General features: G+C 36.9%; 2 protein-coding genes across 2 annotated transcripts; one reads left to right on the top strand and one right to left on the bottom strand.

Moving 5' to 3' along the window:
- The first annotated feature begins 1,121 nt into the window (after nt 1–1,121).
- Nucleotides 1,122–3,531, top strand: LOC149028372 (uncharacterized). The gene is made up of 5 exons (XM_089136093.1): nt 1,122–1,393; nt 2,025–2,073; nt 2,508–2,570; nt 2,669–2,733; nt 2,828–3,531. The coding sequence occupies exons 1-5, from the start codon at nt 1,262–1,264 to the stop codon at nt 3,320–3,322; spliced, it is 804 nt and encodes a 267-aa protein (XP_088992219.1). The 5' UTR covers nt 1,122–1,261; the 3' UTR covers nt 3,323–3,531.
- On the bottom strand, nt 3,524–9,358 carry UAH (ureidoglycolate amidohydrolase). The gene is made up of 12 exons (XM_089136092.1): nt 9,076–9,358; nt 8,716–8,801; nt 8,093–8,167; nt 6,754–6,882; nt 6,147–6,233; nt 5,744–5,946; nt 5,562–5,664; nt 4,709–4,800; nt 4,572–4,634; nt 4,070–4,310; nt 3,949–3,989; nt 3,524–3,833 (listed from the first exon to the last, which is right to left on the bottom strand). Exons 1-12 carry the CDS (start codon nt 9,283–9,285, stop codon nt 3,736–3,738), a joined length of 1,428 nt encoding a protein of 475 aa, XP_088992218.1. The 5' UTR covers nt 9,286–9,358; the 3' UTR covers nt 3,524–3,735.
- Between the last annotated feature and the right edge of the window lie 6,405 nt (nt 9,359–15,763).

The following is a 15,763-nucleotide window of genomic DNA, read 5'->3' as shown; positions in this document are numbered from 1 at the left end:
AATTCAATACTAAACCAATAATGAAAGTCGGTTTCGATTTCGAGTTGTATAATTTTGCAATTGGGCTGTCTTTTTTTCTTTTTTTCACTTCTTCGATAAAACTTCAAACTTGTTTTGGGTTGTAATTAGTTTCTTGTTGAGGTAAATCAGTTTTATGTAGTTTGATCTGTTTCCAAACATACCTAATTTGCAACAAGACATAAATATGGTTCAACCGAGCGATTTTGGTTCAATTCAGACTGGTTTATCCGGTTCGGTCTCACATTTGAATGCCCATATTATATTTTTTTAGAGTTTTTTTTACATGTGAGTCTCTTTAGTAGACCACAAACTAATATTGGGTTCGTTTAATGTAATATATTACGTGTGGGTCCCAACTATACTAACACGGTTAGCTACCGTTAAGTATATTCAATATTCAAACTTAGATCAGCCAAAATGTCCATCAGATTATTTAATACGTTGTGTTACTATAATTTTTTCTTTTATTGGATTATTAAATGTATATTTTAACCATATAATTAACACTTAATGACTAATTATTTCTTTTTAAAATCATATATTAGCACAATTATTAAATTATTGAGGACACTTTGGTCACTACGTATTTGGATATATTTAACATCTGCTAACTATGTTAGTTTGACTGGGACCCACATGTAATAAATTAAAGACCGACATTAGTTTTATATCAGCATTTGCCTCACGTGTGAAGCGACGAAAGGAACGGTTGTGATGGTCTGACCAAAGTGGATTGCGAATCTTCGGAATAACGACATGTCTTTACATGGTAAGCGTCGAATCCGTACCAGAGGAGTCGCCACTCGCGCAACGCTGGCTGCCCCGTGAATTTGAGGAGCGAACGAGGGCAAAAGTGTCATTTTAAACTGGCGAATAACAACCGTCGTCTGATACTGAATCGTCGCTCGTGTCTCGGCTTAACAAACTTTGGTCGTCAGTTAGGCCAGGGAAACTGTCTACAGAGAGAACCGGTATCTTGAAGTGCTAAGACATAACCAAGTGATGACACGTGTCATCTTCTAATTGGAGCCCCATTCCAAGGCCGGTTTCTATATAAACCCGCCATTGCGCCACCTTCTAAAACACCGCAACATAACAGTTTTACGTAATTGGTTTTTCATTTTTTCTCCCTTGCCGAGAGCGACAGTGAGAAACAGAGAAATTAGTCTGTGTCAGAGAAGGATCTTCGATCTTCGATCTTCCATTTTCGATCTTCGAGAGAAAGATAAAAGAGATAGTCATGGAGGCGATTGCAGTTTCAGACGTCACTGCCGTGAACAAGCAGCTTGTAAACACTGAAATCAGGAAGAAGAACAAAATTCAGGTCTCCAACACCAAGAAACCTCTCTACTTCTACGTGAATCTCGCTAAGGTAAAATTCCTCCTCCCTCTCTCTCTTTCTCCATTCTCTCTTTTCTTCCTAGAGTTAGGGTTTTCTTGATGCATGCATTCACCGAGTAATGTATTTTGATCGAAAGGTTGGTTTTTGTTTTTATTTGTTTCTGGTATTGATCTTGATCTGTAATTGGTGTTCTGCATTACGTTCATCAATCTTTTCTTCAACTGCGACTCTGATCTTTATATGTTTCTTTGTTTTCCGTGAATCATATCATAGTTTGTATACCGTAGATGTATTCCAAGAACAAGAGAATGTTCCTGATAATCTGTTTTTGGTTAAGTCCGTGAAGAACGAATCGTCAGATTTATGTTTAGGGTTTTCTGCTTGATTTTATCTAGTAGTTTGTTTTCAACAGCCTGCTTTAAACCTTTGGTTTGTTTGGTGTTCCTTTTCCTTTTCTTTCTTTTTTTCCCTTTCTTCTTCTTTAAACACAATTCATTTCTTTCTTACATTGTAGAGATTGTGAATGTAATTTATAGATTTCATCCCAACGTTCCTGAATCTCACTACGACCAATTCCCCCACACCCCGCATGTTGGATCTGTTTCTTGCTATTGCTCAAACATCAAACCATTAAGGATTTTTCTTAATTTCTGTTTTGCAGAGGTACATGCAGCAGCATGAGGAGGTTGAGCTCTCCGCGTTGGGCATGGGTATGCTTAATTACTTGCGAATAATACCATTGGCGCTTCTGAATTGAACAAGAGTCTTTAATCTCATGATTATTATTTTGCTTTTCCGGAACCAATCCTCAGTCATTTCAAGATATCTTTGGTTCTCAGTCTCATATTCCCCCTGCCTATATCTCATCATTGGGTTCCTTTCTGTTTTATATTTTTTCCCTTGTGCTCTTCTTTTATTTGGTAATGATGATTAGTACCAACACCATCAATTTTTTAGGTGGGCGGCTAAACTCAGTTCCTCAGAACCTAAAGAACGCAACTAAAATTTAGCTTGAGAATCTTAAATAATTAATGATGAATAAAGCAATAAGAGAAGAATAGATCCGAGTGTAGAAAGATATTATAGTCTTGTGTTCTTGTGAGAGTTTGTTGTTAATAGTGGCAATTTAATTTCTTATCTACAGCGATCGCCACAGTAGTCACAATTGCTGAAATTCTGAAGAACAATGGACTGGCTTCCCAGAAGAGTAAGATTAATGTTATAATCTCTTCATGCTAACACATTTGGTTTACACAATTAATTTAACATTGGATACAATATATGTTTGTTTGACTACTATAACAGAGATTATGACTTCTACTGTCGGAATGAAAGATGAAACTAATGGACGCCTGGTTCAGAAAGCTAAGGTGAATAAGTCTAGATTTATTTTTCCGCATTCATTTTTAGATTGTTGGTATTTTTCTGATCTCTCTCCCCCCTCTCTGTCTTATTCTTTTACAGATAGAGATATTAATGGCAAAGACTGAGAGTTTAGATAACATGACAACTGCAAAAATCTCACCAGATGCTGGCAAAGAAACTGCTAAAACAATCACACCAACGGCTGTTACAACAATTACAGCGGAGGTGGCTGCAGATGAAGAGAAGGTGCTAACTACTACACCAATCACACCAGAGGTGGCTGCAGATGGCAAAGAGGAGGTGCAAACTGCTACACCAATCACACCAGAGGTGGCTGCAGATGGCAAAGAAGAGGTGCAAACTGCTACACCAATCACACCAGAGGTGGCTGCTGATGGCAAAGAGGAGGTGCAAACTGCTACAACAATCACACCAGAGGTGACACCAGAGGCGGCTGCAGATGGCAAAGAGGAGGTGGAAACTGCTAAAACAATCACACCAGAGGTGGCTGCAGATGGTAAAGAGGAGGTGGTACCTGTGAAAACAATTACACCAGCGGTACCAGATGTGGCTGCAGATGGCAAAGAGGAATGATATGACTACCTGACTACCTGTAGTATTGAGATTTGATAGCCTGTAATAGTATACTGTTCAGATTTGGTTTTGTGTAACATGAACACAGATAGCAAATGTAGATCTGCTGCTGTTTACATGGAGAAAGATTTGTTAAGAAAACAGGGTGGGAAAAAAAAAAAAAAAAAACTTGGCAAGGTATATCCTATTTCCATTTGCTTATCAATAAATATGCTATGTTGAGTTCTATTTTCAGCCTCTTCTACTAATTATTTAGAATCATCACTCAGTTCCCTCTCAAAAATGAAGTGAAATCTATTTATTTATTTTCTTCAAAATGTACATGTATTTAATTTGGAAGTTGAATTTATTTACTTATTTTCTTCAAAATATACATAGTGGATTTAATTGAGTCTATCTCAAAGCTGTAGAAATCAGTTCTGGGATAACTTCGCTAGCGTAAGGGCTAAAACTTTGACCCCATTTGCAATATCCTCACTGGAGGCATATTCTTCAGGCTTGTGGCTGTAACCTGCAAAATTAAGGAAGTCGGTGTAAATTCCAAGGGTTGGCCAAACTATTGGCCGAACTATTGAATAGCATATAACAACATCAAAATAAACTTGTAAGGAAAAGCCCAAACCTACCTTTATAACATGGAATGAAGATCATGCCCATTGGAGATACTCTGCACACAAGTGATTTCACACAATTAGCAAGAGTTATAACCATGCACACATCCTAAAATGTTATCTAGTTCCAAATAACCTGGCCATGAACAGCGCATCATGGTAGGCACGGCTGATCATCAATTTATGGGTGAGGTTGAGTTCTTGTGATGCAGTCTCCATTGCCAGAATTATTGATTTATCTGAGAGGGCTGGTGGATCCTGATTGATAACTTTAAATTCTGAGAGGTTGACCCGGCGCTTCTTTGCTATTTCCATGGCAGATTGATGTATTTTCTCAACTACAGTGTTTCTCCTCTTCTCATCAATGTCTCGTGTGTCTGCCAAGAATAGAAGAATAGGTTAACAAGAAGGATGTTAATCTGACCAGGTAGCATAGGAAGGAACTAGTAGGCAATCAAATTATATCACACAAGGACTTTGAAGTGAAACACATCTCTATGGTGATGATGTTTGCCATATTTTTGCGGTTTGGATTTGTTTAGGCCCCGAATGGCCCACAGAACATTCTGTTTAGTAGAAATTGGGCTTCACCAATAACAGAAACTGGAAAAATTATTCATCATGGAGAAGAAGCAAACCGATTTCCAGGTGTGATTTGCTGGGTATGCTATTGATTGCTCCAGGATGCAGCTCCAGTATACCTGAAACAGACAGAAATATATATAGGGAGTAAAAAGGATCAGAGAATACTTGCAGTGAAATAATTATGGCTTACCTACAGTACCAACAGTGTCAATTGATCCTGATTCCATTACATGTTTTTCAACAGCCAATGCTAACTCTGAAGCAGCCAATCCTGCATCATTTCTGCTTATAACATATAAAAATATTATGAATATCAGTTGAACGACCAAGCACAATTACTTGTCAAAAAGTGTACAGATAGATTTAAATCATAGGAGAACACATTCATAATGATGTACACATTGAAAGCAATGCAGATAAATTTAAGAACTATGCACAAAAACAACCAAAAAGAAAAGAACTTGTGGGGCTGGGGTGGAGTGGGGGGGGGGGGGGAAGATAAATCCGGATGGTTAGGAACTGCTGCCATAGACTTAGATAACTGAGAAACTTGAATCAACTTCAAGCTTGGCTACTAAAACCTTAATTTTCTGGACTAATGTAGCCAAGCTTTGGTCATACAACCTGTTTCTGGACTCATGTAGCCAAGTTTTTTCATACAACCTGCCTAGCATGTAAGCGTGGCTACTAAACCCTTAATTTTCTGGACCAATGTAGTCAAGCTTTGATCATGCTTTGATCATACAACCTGTTTGTGGACCCATGTAGACAAGTTTGGTCATACAACCTGCCTAGCATGGTAGGCCACTACGTCTCAATGTGTGAACAATTGCACATGTTGCTGATGTGTGCATGCCAATGAACTTGAGATTAGTTCCTGTCATTGTTCCCTCTCTTGAACTCAATATAATCTAGTTACTGCTTCCAATTTGACATAAATTTGTAATTTGGGGAATTAATTGGAATGCACCCCCTATCTTGAACTTGTAAACACCTTTACATACAACTGGAATAATATTAGGAAATATGTAAATACTTATCACCTGTATGGCATTAGGACAGCTCCCGCATGTCCTCCATTGCCTTCAAATTCTACCTTGAAACTTGCAGGAGCAGCAATGGCAGTAACAATACCAACTGAGATACCTGGTTTCAGAATTTTCCTCTGTTAACAAGCATTTGACGTATTTAGCAAAGGGTTATTTGAATGTTAAAGATAGAATACCTTCTTCTTCCAAGATAGGTCCTTGCTCTATGTGCAATTCAATGAAAGATGAATAGGTTCCTTTCTTTAGGAAGACAGTGGATAAGTCTTCAGTGTCTTTTGCATAGCCAGCAGATCTTGCAGCATCAAGAAAGGACATGTTTTGGCTATCAACTGTCTTTTGGAGAACATTTGCTAGTTGCTCACTTCCTGACATTAAGCGGCTGCATATCGAGGGAAAAATATATGAGATCTTCAAGCAAATAATACCCTGTGCTCCTTCTTAGGAGAAAGAACCAAGGAAATAAACAGAAACTGAAGAAGCCCAATCCCAAATTGATATGTTAAATCAATTGAAATCAGATTAAGTCAAGATGATTTGAAAAATGAGAAAACAAATCGGGAATAAAATCATGGATGTGACCTTCCCAAGCAGCCGATTCCATATCGTGTGGGTTCTTCTGATGTGAACAGGATCAACTCCAACGATCTTTTAGGCTTGAAGCCAGACCTGTAAAAACTCAGCCAGCATATATGCACATGTAGCCATGAACCATAAATTACTGTAGCATAAGTCATATTGAAGGAAATATGAAATAGATCAGAAAACTCTGCTGATCATTATTTATTTTTGGGACACTATGTATACTGGTCATTATTGTGAAGGTAACCAACACAAATATGATCTGCACCAAAATATCCAATCACCTAACACACAAATGATTTCAAGATGGGCCTAAAGGAAAATTTTCAAAATTGAGATTTATCACTCTTAACGGTTGCTTAACCAAACAGTATGAGATGTCATCATCAATGACATAAACTTCATGGTTGAAGGAAAGCATGGCCAGAGAAACTGATAATATTATCTACATGCTTTATAAAATGTAAGGATCGCTAATCTTCCACACTTTCCTCTGTTCTGCATGTCAGTAGTTGTATCTCTAACCTATCTTTCCATGAAAAGTATAAATATAATAATCAAAAGAAAAACAATATATCAGATATAGTCATTCGTGCAGGTTGCACACCTCCTCAGCACATTAATTGCCTCTATTGCACCCAATACACCAACAACACCATCATATTTTCCAGCATATGGAATAGCATCAATGTGAGAACCAGTTGCCACTGCTGCAAGGTCTGGTTCATATCCATCCCTGCAAAGAGGACAAAACAAGGCTAATGGGAAAGATATAAGGGACATTTCAACTGGATGAAACAACAAAAAGAAATATGACCAATGGAGAGAAAATTCTTCACATTGATCTCATGATTGACTAGAAGGAAATGTAAAAAATGGCCAAATTCAATTAGAGGAGGCAATCAGAGTTCAAGTAGCTTAGAAATCCTGTTCTAGCATGATTGTAGGAAACTTACTATAGAGAAATTTACTCAAATCACGTGTTTCCAAATACAGAGTAGAATAAGTAAGTGAGACAGGAAATAATTCAGATAGATGATGATGTAAACTCCTAGCCCAAAGTAGAGCCCCTTCCTACTAAATCTGCTAGCATGTGAAAATAACTAGGATTGAAAATCTAAGCAAGTGAACCATGTTGACCAAAATTATCCAGAAGAATAGCTTATTAATGAAATAAGAATCCTATCAAAGTTTCTTTTTCTTTTCTTTTTTCAAAACAACGCTACATTTCATGAAACATAAAGCATCATGACACACATATAACTTTGTGATGATCCAAGTACAAAGGAATTCAAATTTGGCATTATTCTCCTCGAGAAGGGAAGAAAAGGGATGAGCATAGTTGTGGCCTTGTCTCTATGGAACGACAATCCAGATAAACTTTGGTAAGTGGAAAAAGGTAGTCTTACTTGTTATTCACTTCCATATTAAGTGTGATCATAGCAGCGGGCTGTGGTGGTGTCCTAGACATATGTCTTGACCCTGGTTCAAGCTGAGGGCACTGGGGCTAAGGGTGTTTTAAAGATATGGTTAGATTCTGTCTCCAGCATTGAATTAGATTTTTGAAATTTTTTTTTTTCTTTCCCCACTTGTTGATTGATTGGTACAGTTTAAGGCCATCTAATCGGCAGTAACTATCAAGGTTATGATGAAATTCTGTTTGGAGATTGTAGGTCATCTCTGCTGCAAATGTTGTAAATCTTGGCCTCACGAGTTTTTGCTCTAAAACTATAGACTATCACTGTTGTCATCATTTATCTCCCCCAACAACCAACCCCAAAAATAACCAAATCATCAGGGCAGTTTTAAACCTTTAAGAGTATCTTCATCAGTAGGTCTCATGCATGCTAGGTTGGTTATTGATTAAGCTGATCATAACCACCTAGTTGCCATTCTTATACTACTCGAATGACACAGAAAAATACGGATGAAAACCAATATCTCACCATCGACCAAATATGTTACCAACAGCATCCTCTCTAATAGAAAGCCCAGAGAGTCCCATTAAGTTCTTCACATACCTGAATATGCATATCCAGACAAATACATAAGTAGACAACAATGAGATTGAAAAGCATACCATACATTTAAATTCTCAACAACACTAACTGGAATATTAAATAAGCTGGGCAGGTGGAAGAAGTAAATGGATCACAGTGTAGTAGCTATTCAGGATGACATGTCTTCTGTGGGAAACATTAGATTAATCAACTTCTCTGTTAAAGTGCTGAAACATACAGTAAATCAAATGTGAACACAAAAAATCAATCAGATTCCTGTTCTCCTTGTAAAGCACCTGCAAGCATAAACTTTATCCATAATTTTTTTATCAATATCAGCTTATTAGGCACATTTTTATGTTAATCTAACTCCACCCCTCCCTCTCTTGTTCAATAAAATTTCTCATTACCTAAAAAAATCTGGAATACGCAAACCCACAGAATAATAGGTCAGACGCATACTCTCTGATCAAGAATACATATAGTGGGCTTGCTATACTGTTAGCTCATGAGCTTATATTATTTGTACAAGAAAATAGGAAGGAAATCAGATGACATACTACACATACCTCCTAGCCAGCACATCATTCTCACTGTACAGAATCCTAGTAACTGATGGAGCAGGGGTATCCGACAAAGTTGACAACTCCTCAATCTAATATCATAAAAATCCAGAACTTAGAGATGCTAATTAATGGGAAAGTTAGAACCTAAAAAGCATAAAATGAAATAACATGGGAAGGGGAAGTATGTCTCTCTCCTCTTTGGGGCTTTTTTTTTTTTTTTTTGGGGGGGCGGGGGATGTTAATTTACAGATTTTCATTGAACTACCAATCAATCCCTTAGATCAACATCAATAACTTCCATAAATCTAGCCTATAATAAAAACCCAAATAAAATCAATTAAAAGATGATTTAGATCTCATTACCTGTCTTTGTAGAGTTTCAACATCAACTGATGTTGAACGTAAAGATTTAGAAGGAAATGACTCGTCTTCGTGAATTGGGTAGCCGGAGAACTCTTCCATGGTTTTGGTTATTGAGTCTTGGGCATTAAGGGATGAGATTGAGGAGAAGGAGCAGAACAAGAAGAAGAAGCAGGTAGAAGAGAGGTGAACATGAGAATTTTGCAGAGCCATCTGTTATCTGTTTCAGTTCAGAGGCTTCAGGCTGCTCTGATTGATTCTTCTTTAACATGCCCGTATTCCGAGCTTTCGTTATTTTAAACAAACACTAATGAGAGATACTAATAAGTGATGTCAAAACGTCACTAAGCACTGAGTCAGCAGCATCACTGTGTGTAAGCAACCACGTGTCGCGTTTCTTGTTCGTCAGATCAGTGTTCACAGAGTGACAAGTCCACACCAGCCGAATATTCAGAATCTCAGGGCGTACTTTATAACCTAACACGTGGGAGGATAGACACAGTCTATCTTTGCCGTCGACTCGGTGAGTCGGTGTTATCCTTTTTTTTTATGGTTAGCCAGTGACACCATTCAATCAGTGGCAAAAAAAAAAAAATAATAATATATATATCATATTATTATTATAATTATTATTATTATTTTATTATTACTATTATAAAATCATGAACCCAAGGAACATAGCTACATTTCGATTTTCCTAAATACCCTTGTGTATTTAATTAATTATACAATTAAGTCACTAATAAATGATATCTAACTTTTATAATAAGTGTAATAATTATAATAATAATAATTAACGAATAATGACTAATTTCTCTTCCTTAAATGTCCTTATATATTCAATCCATTTGCCCTTAAAATTATTAATTAAGGATGCACATACTTGTAATTTGCCATTCATCAGTGATATAATAAATATTAAAAACTATAATAATTCAATAAATGCTATTAACTATAGATTTTGATTTTTTTACTTAGGGTCTGTTTGGTAAATCTCTGGATTCATGAATCTGAGAATTATACCCGTTTGGTTGTAAAAATCTCTAGATTTATGAAATCTAGAAATTCACCTTTTTACACTAAAAATGTGAATCAAGGTGAATCTGTAGATTTATGGGTAAGGGGTGAAATCCAAAGATTTCAAAAAAGCGATACATTTGCACATTCACAAAAATCACGTTGATCAAATAGTTTATTAGGATGAATCCACAGATTTCATTCCACAACCAAACATCTAATTTTATAAATTATAACTCCATAGATTTGAAATCTCCAGACTCATGTAACCAAACAGGCCCTTAAATAACGACACTTCATCGTGTTACGTTATTTTACCTCCCAAGAAAATTAGTTATTTCCAAAATTTTAACGTAGACAATACTGATTTATTTAAGAGTGAAGAAGAAGAATGAATGAATCCATTACTTTCTTTCTCTTCTCTCCAATTAATGTTACATTTTTATTATATATTTCCTCTCCTATTCTCAATGTAACTGTTGACTTCTCATTTTCTCTCCACAAAATAATCAGAGGAAGGAACGTACGCTTCAGGAATATACAAACTACCATAAATGCAATCCCTTATTCACAAATTACCATAAACGCAAATCCCTAACTAGAATGAAGAGAAGAAGGTGGAAATCAATACATGGGAAATCAAGAAGATGAATAGACTAAAGGGAAGAAGGTTAAACCAGGAATCCAGAGATGAAATAAAGTGAAAATCAAGGAAACATGAAACTACAACTTCCATCCTCTTCTCTCCCTCTTTAAGATCAATATCTGCAACCCCAACATCAAACATTCCTCTCCTAATGATGTATACATCTGCTCTATCTCAATCCTTAGCCTTTCTCTTGAATGGAAAACCATTTCCCATATGATGGTGCAAATGGAGGTATAAGTAATGATCGAGGGGAGCTAAGCATCTCTGAGCTGGAGCAATTGGAATCTATGCAAGTATCTATTCTAGACCTGATACAAGAACTAATCCTCAGGTTTGTTTATGGAGTTCGTTGATTATATTGTTGCATAAGATTCAACTTTTTATATTCGCCAAAGAAAGAAGAAAAAAAAAAAAGATTCAGCTCATTTATGTTAGTCTACAATACATATGGGCTGACTTTCCTTTTTGTGATTATCAAAGAGACAATAGCATGGATATTGGATGCGTACTCAACATTTCATGGCTATTTAAACTGGCGAGCATACATATATAATAGATGCATCATATCATTCATAATACTAAGAAATTCATTGTAGTCTTGTGTCTATGTGTGTCTTGTACTATATGTGATCAATTTTCCCTTTTGAAGACAGCTTTATACTTGCAAGTATTAAGGTGTATGGCTTCAAAACACTATATTTGTCTTACAATATCAATTTGTCTGGTTTTTCTTTCTTTTATTTTTCCATAAGAATCCTAAAGATGGCTTTGCGCTTATAGGTAGAAGGGGCCCTAGGCGACCACGGCAGTTGACCAGCCCCTGAGAATTTTGTTCCATGGGCAAAACCACGGCCCTAAAAGTCCAAGTTCTGCCTTAGTTCCTATTATATACTATAGAAGGGTCCTACCTAATTTTCGGGACCTTCTGCACATGTCATCACAATATACTTGATCCATATACCCAGTCCGTCAATGTATGAGTTAGATCTCCTTCCAAACTTTGATAGACTTCCCAACTCATCATCATCTCCATCTAATTCCATTGGTTTGGAATCCAATCCAATGGTCTCTACCTGGATAGCCCATAGTTGCCTTCTTCCCGCACTCTGGACCTACAATAAGGATTTTCGGGTTAGGATCTTGGGGAGTTTCACAATTATGATCTAAGGTTGTTGGGGAATGTTTGAGCATGTTTTTGGGACCCTTGAATGACCTAGAACTCGTCAGAAGCAAGAGATCGAAGCCCCAACACAATTCAAAGCAGGTTGTTGTTTGAGCACCGGTGGAGGTCGCCCCATCAATCGACCCCCACCTTGTTGACTTTGTTTTTTTGTCTTTGTTGTAGCTTTTACTTCTTTGATGTTAATCTTACTTAAACCATGAATTATCTAGGATATTTTGAGGCATGCTAGGCTACATTTTGTCATTCTTTGAGAGGTTTATTTCTCTTATTAGGTGAGGGATTCAACCTTAAATATGCACGTATTTGAATAATGATTTTCTTAAGTTACATCTATGATGCTTATTTGTACTGTTGTTAACATGTTTCTATTGAACATATATGAATGGGAAAATTATAAATTATGTGGAATCATAACTTCTTTCCTCAATGCTTCGTTACCAATTTATGATGATTATATGATTTGGGATTTGGTTTGTTATTGCTATCGTGGATTTTGACTTGGGTCTGTGGCATAGATCATTGCCCTTGGAACCTTAGAATGACCATGTAGATTTTGTTGCATATTTTAGGTGTCTAGTTGCATTTGACTATGAATACCCCTTATCAGCATGGGAATTGAGGCCAAGTGACCTACGACAGCGATCTTGGGTTTTTGGTGGGAGCCCAAGACTGGTGAGACTCCATAAGGGGGCACAGTCGTACCTTTGGGGGTCATTCATTGGTAGGGTTGCATATGGTAGGTGTAGGGCTCATGGGCTCCCAAGACTAGTAAGACTCTGTGAGGGGACATGAGAGCATTTGCCCTATTATATGTGGATGATCAATAGGGTTTTTGGTGCATATCCAACAGTTGGTAACTATCCATGAGGACATGACATTTCCTAAACTTGGAATGAAACTATACCAAAAGTGTGAGATGCATGAGGGAAAGTATCTAGACCTTGAGTAATATGTTGACGTAGATGACTTATGAATTGGGTTAGGTATTTTCCTGACAAGCGCTAGTCTCATACCAATGATCGTGGTGAGAGAGTGTGGCCCTAAACCCAATCCATGGTTGTTCATTGAACTGTTATCTTATACCTTGGTCGGGACACTTAAGATCAATGATATTATGTGAGAGTGTGTCTGAGACTACTTAGGGGAAACTCGTGGCGATTCTTTAATACGTGTCTACCAAGTTGGAGACAAGCATGGTTAGAGTCCTGAGAGCACTTTTGTATTGCATCCACTTCATTTATGCTATCATGAGTTAAATATGTGAACATATGTTGTTTGTAATCTACTAAGAGATGAGGAACTCACCTCTTATGGAAATATTGTTTTTAGACTATGTTGTAGGACACAATGCCTCAACACTTGAAGATTACGAGATGACGATGACGGATGACTACGAGCTACAAGATTATCGAAATGATGGCGTGCATGGTGATGCCCAACTAGTCCTAGAAAACTATTTATTTCAGTCACATTAGTTGGTCTAACCCAATCCATTACAACTTATACTTTACTGGGATCCACCATAATGCTTTCAACATACATCACATGTCCAAAAAACACAACCTTGTCAAGACAGAACTTACACTTCTTAAACTTGGCATAAAACTTTTATTTTCTTAACGTTTGTAAAAACTGCTCTCAAATACTTCTCATATTCGTCTTTTCTCTTTGAATATACCAGTGTACCATCAATAAAGACATAACATACCTATTAAGGACATCATGGAACACCCTATTCATTAAATCCATAAAGGTTGTTGGTGCCTTAGTCAACCCAAAAGGCATAATAAGAAACCCATAATGTTCATATCTAGTCCTGAAAACAGTCTTTGGCAAATCTTTTTCCCTTACCCTCAACTGGTGATGGCCTAACCTCAAGTCAATCTTAGAGAATACCTTTGCTCCTTGTTGTTGATTGAACAGGTCATCGATCCTAGGTAAGGGGTATTTATTATTAATAGTGATTTTATTCAATTCCTTATAGTCAATGCACATTCTCAACATCCCCTCATTTTTTTTCACAAATAGGAATGGGGCTCCCCAAGGAGAAACACTGAGTCGTATAAATCATGGTATTGGAAAATTATTTGGCAGATTCCTACTCTCCCAAAGATTAAACAGTTTTTGTGGCGATCCTCATATGAGGCTATTGCAATTGGAAGCTCACTTTTCTTAAGGAATGTTTCCCTTACCCCACTTTGTCTTACTTGTGGCCATACCTCGGATAATGTATGTCATGCCTTGTTTTTTTGTCATCATGCACAAGAGTGTTGGAGACTATCTCCTCTCCGTATTAATACATCTGATTTTTTAGGGACAAGTTTATTTGATTGGATGGATTTTATCAAAATAAAGTTCAATGGATATGACAATTTAACCCTAGTAAATCAGATGTGGAATGCCTTAGCTTGGTGTATATGGAATACTAGAAATGCAACCCTATTTAGAGGGATTGAGGCAAATATTATGCATACAATGACTATGTTTTCTTTTCTATGTGCAGATATACAATCTCATATTATGAAATTCCAAAGGGCTCATGGGGAACCATATCCAAGGCCTAGTCATAACATTTATGAAGAACTTGCTCTTTTTCAAATTTTTGTGGATGGATCTTGGGACAATACTTCAAACAAAGGAGGTAGAGGGTGCATCATGTGGGATTACAATGGTGGCTTTGTAGCGGCTTAAAGCAGATGTGGACTTAGTGCTTCAGCAACCTTAGTTGAACTTGAAGCCATTAGAGATGGCATTATTCTGGGCTCCTCTTTAGGAACGGTTGATTTGCATATTCATTCAGACCGGTTTACCGTTATTAGTGCCCTCCAAGGTTTCCAATCATCTTTAGATTGGATGTGTCTCAGTTTAGTTGTAGATATTTTAAAGTGTTGTTCTTTCTTTTCTAGGGTTTCTTTTAGTTATATTCCTAGAGTTGGCAATGGTTTTGCTGATTTCCTTGTTAAGGGTGCTTGCAGGTTATTTCTATAAAGATCCTGGTGGGGTATACCACCTTTGTTTATTGTAGACTCCTCTCGTTTGTATAGGTCCTCGGACCTAATCTCTTTCGTTTAATATAATAGTTGTCTTTTTGTTTTGGCAAAAAAAAAAGTCGTATAAATCTCTTATTCAAGAGTCTTGCAACTGTTCTTTCAATTCCTTCAATTATTGTGGAGCCATTCTATATGTGACTTTAAATATTGGAGTTGTACCAGGGATAAACTCAATGGTAAATTACACTTCTCTTTCTAGTGGTAGCCCTAATAAAACTTATAGAAAAACATAAAAAAATTATTTCATCACTATTACTTAAGGTAAAACCACCCCAATTGCTTTAAAATCTTGCACAAAAGCTAGATACCGTTGGCATCCTTGCCTAAGCAATCTCTTTGCTTTAATAGCTTTCGGTAAGGGAAGGTGGAGGCGGTGGTGGATGATCTGTGACAAGCAAAGTTAATGAAGAAAATGGGTGAAGGGATAATCCCTTTCACCTACCTAAAAGTTGGGTATGAAAGGATAGTTTAATTAGTGACTAGATATTTGGAGAGTATTTTGGTCACTATGTTTTGAGACTTAACTAACATAAGGGTAATTTTGTCATTTGAACTTGAAATTTTGAATTACTCATCAGAGAATTACAATATTAAGTGTAAGTAACTAGTAATATTCATGTAAGTCACCAGTAATATTTGGCACATAAAAAGAGGTACTTTCAATTTTATCCCCACTTAAGGGAGTCAATAGTAATAAACTATTTTCGTTTCAACAGACAATCGAGCTCAGCCTCCAGCACGTAAAGTTGGAGCTGTTTTGTATCTCGTATTCTCGCGTTAATAGAGCCATAG

Source organism: Hakea prostrata, chromosome 1 (genome assembly GCF_041222555.1).
Source record: "Hakea prostrata isolate BN-2017 chromosome 1, UWA_Hpros_2, whole genome shotgun sequence".
In the NCBI taxonomy this organism is placed as follows: Eukaryota; Viridiplantae; Streptophyta; class Magnoliopsida; order Proteales; family Proteaceae; genus Hakea; species Hakea prostrata.
The sequence above is the reverse complement of the archived record's forward strand: the minus strand, read 5'-3'. Positions and strand labels throughout refer to the sequence as shown.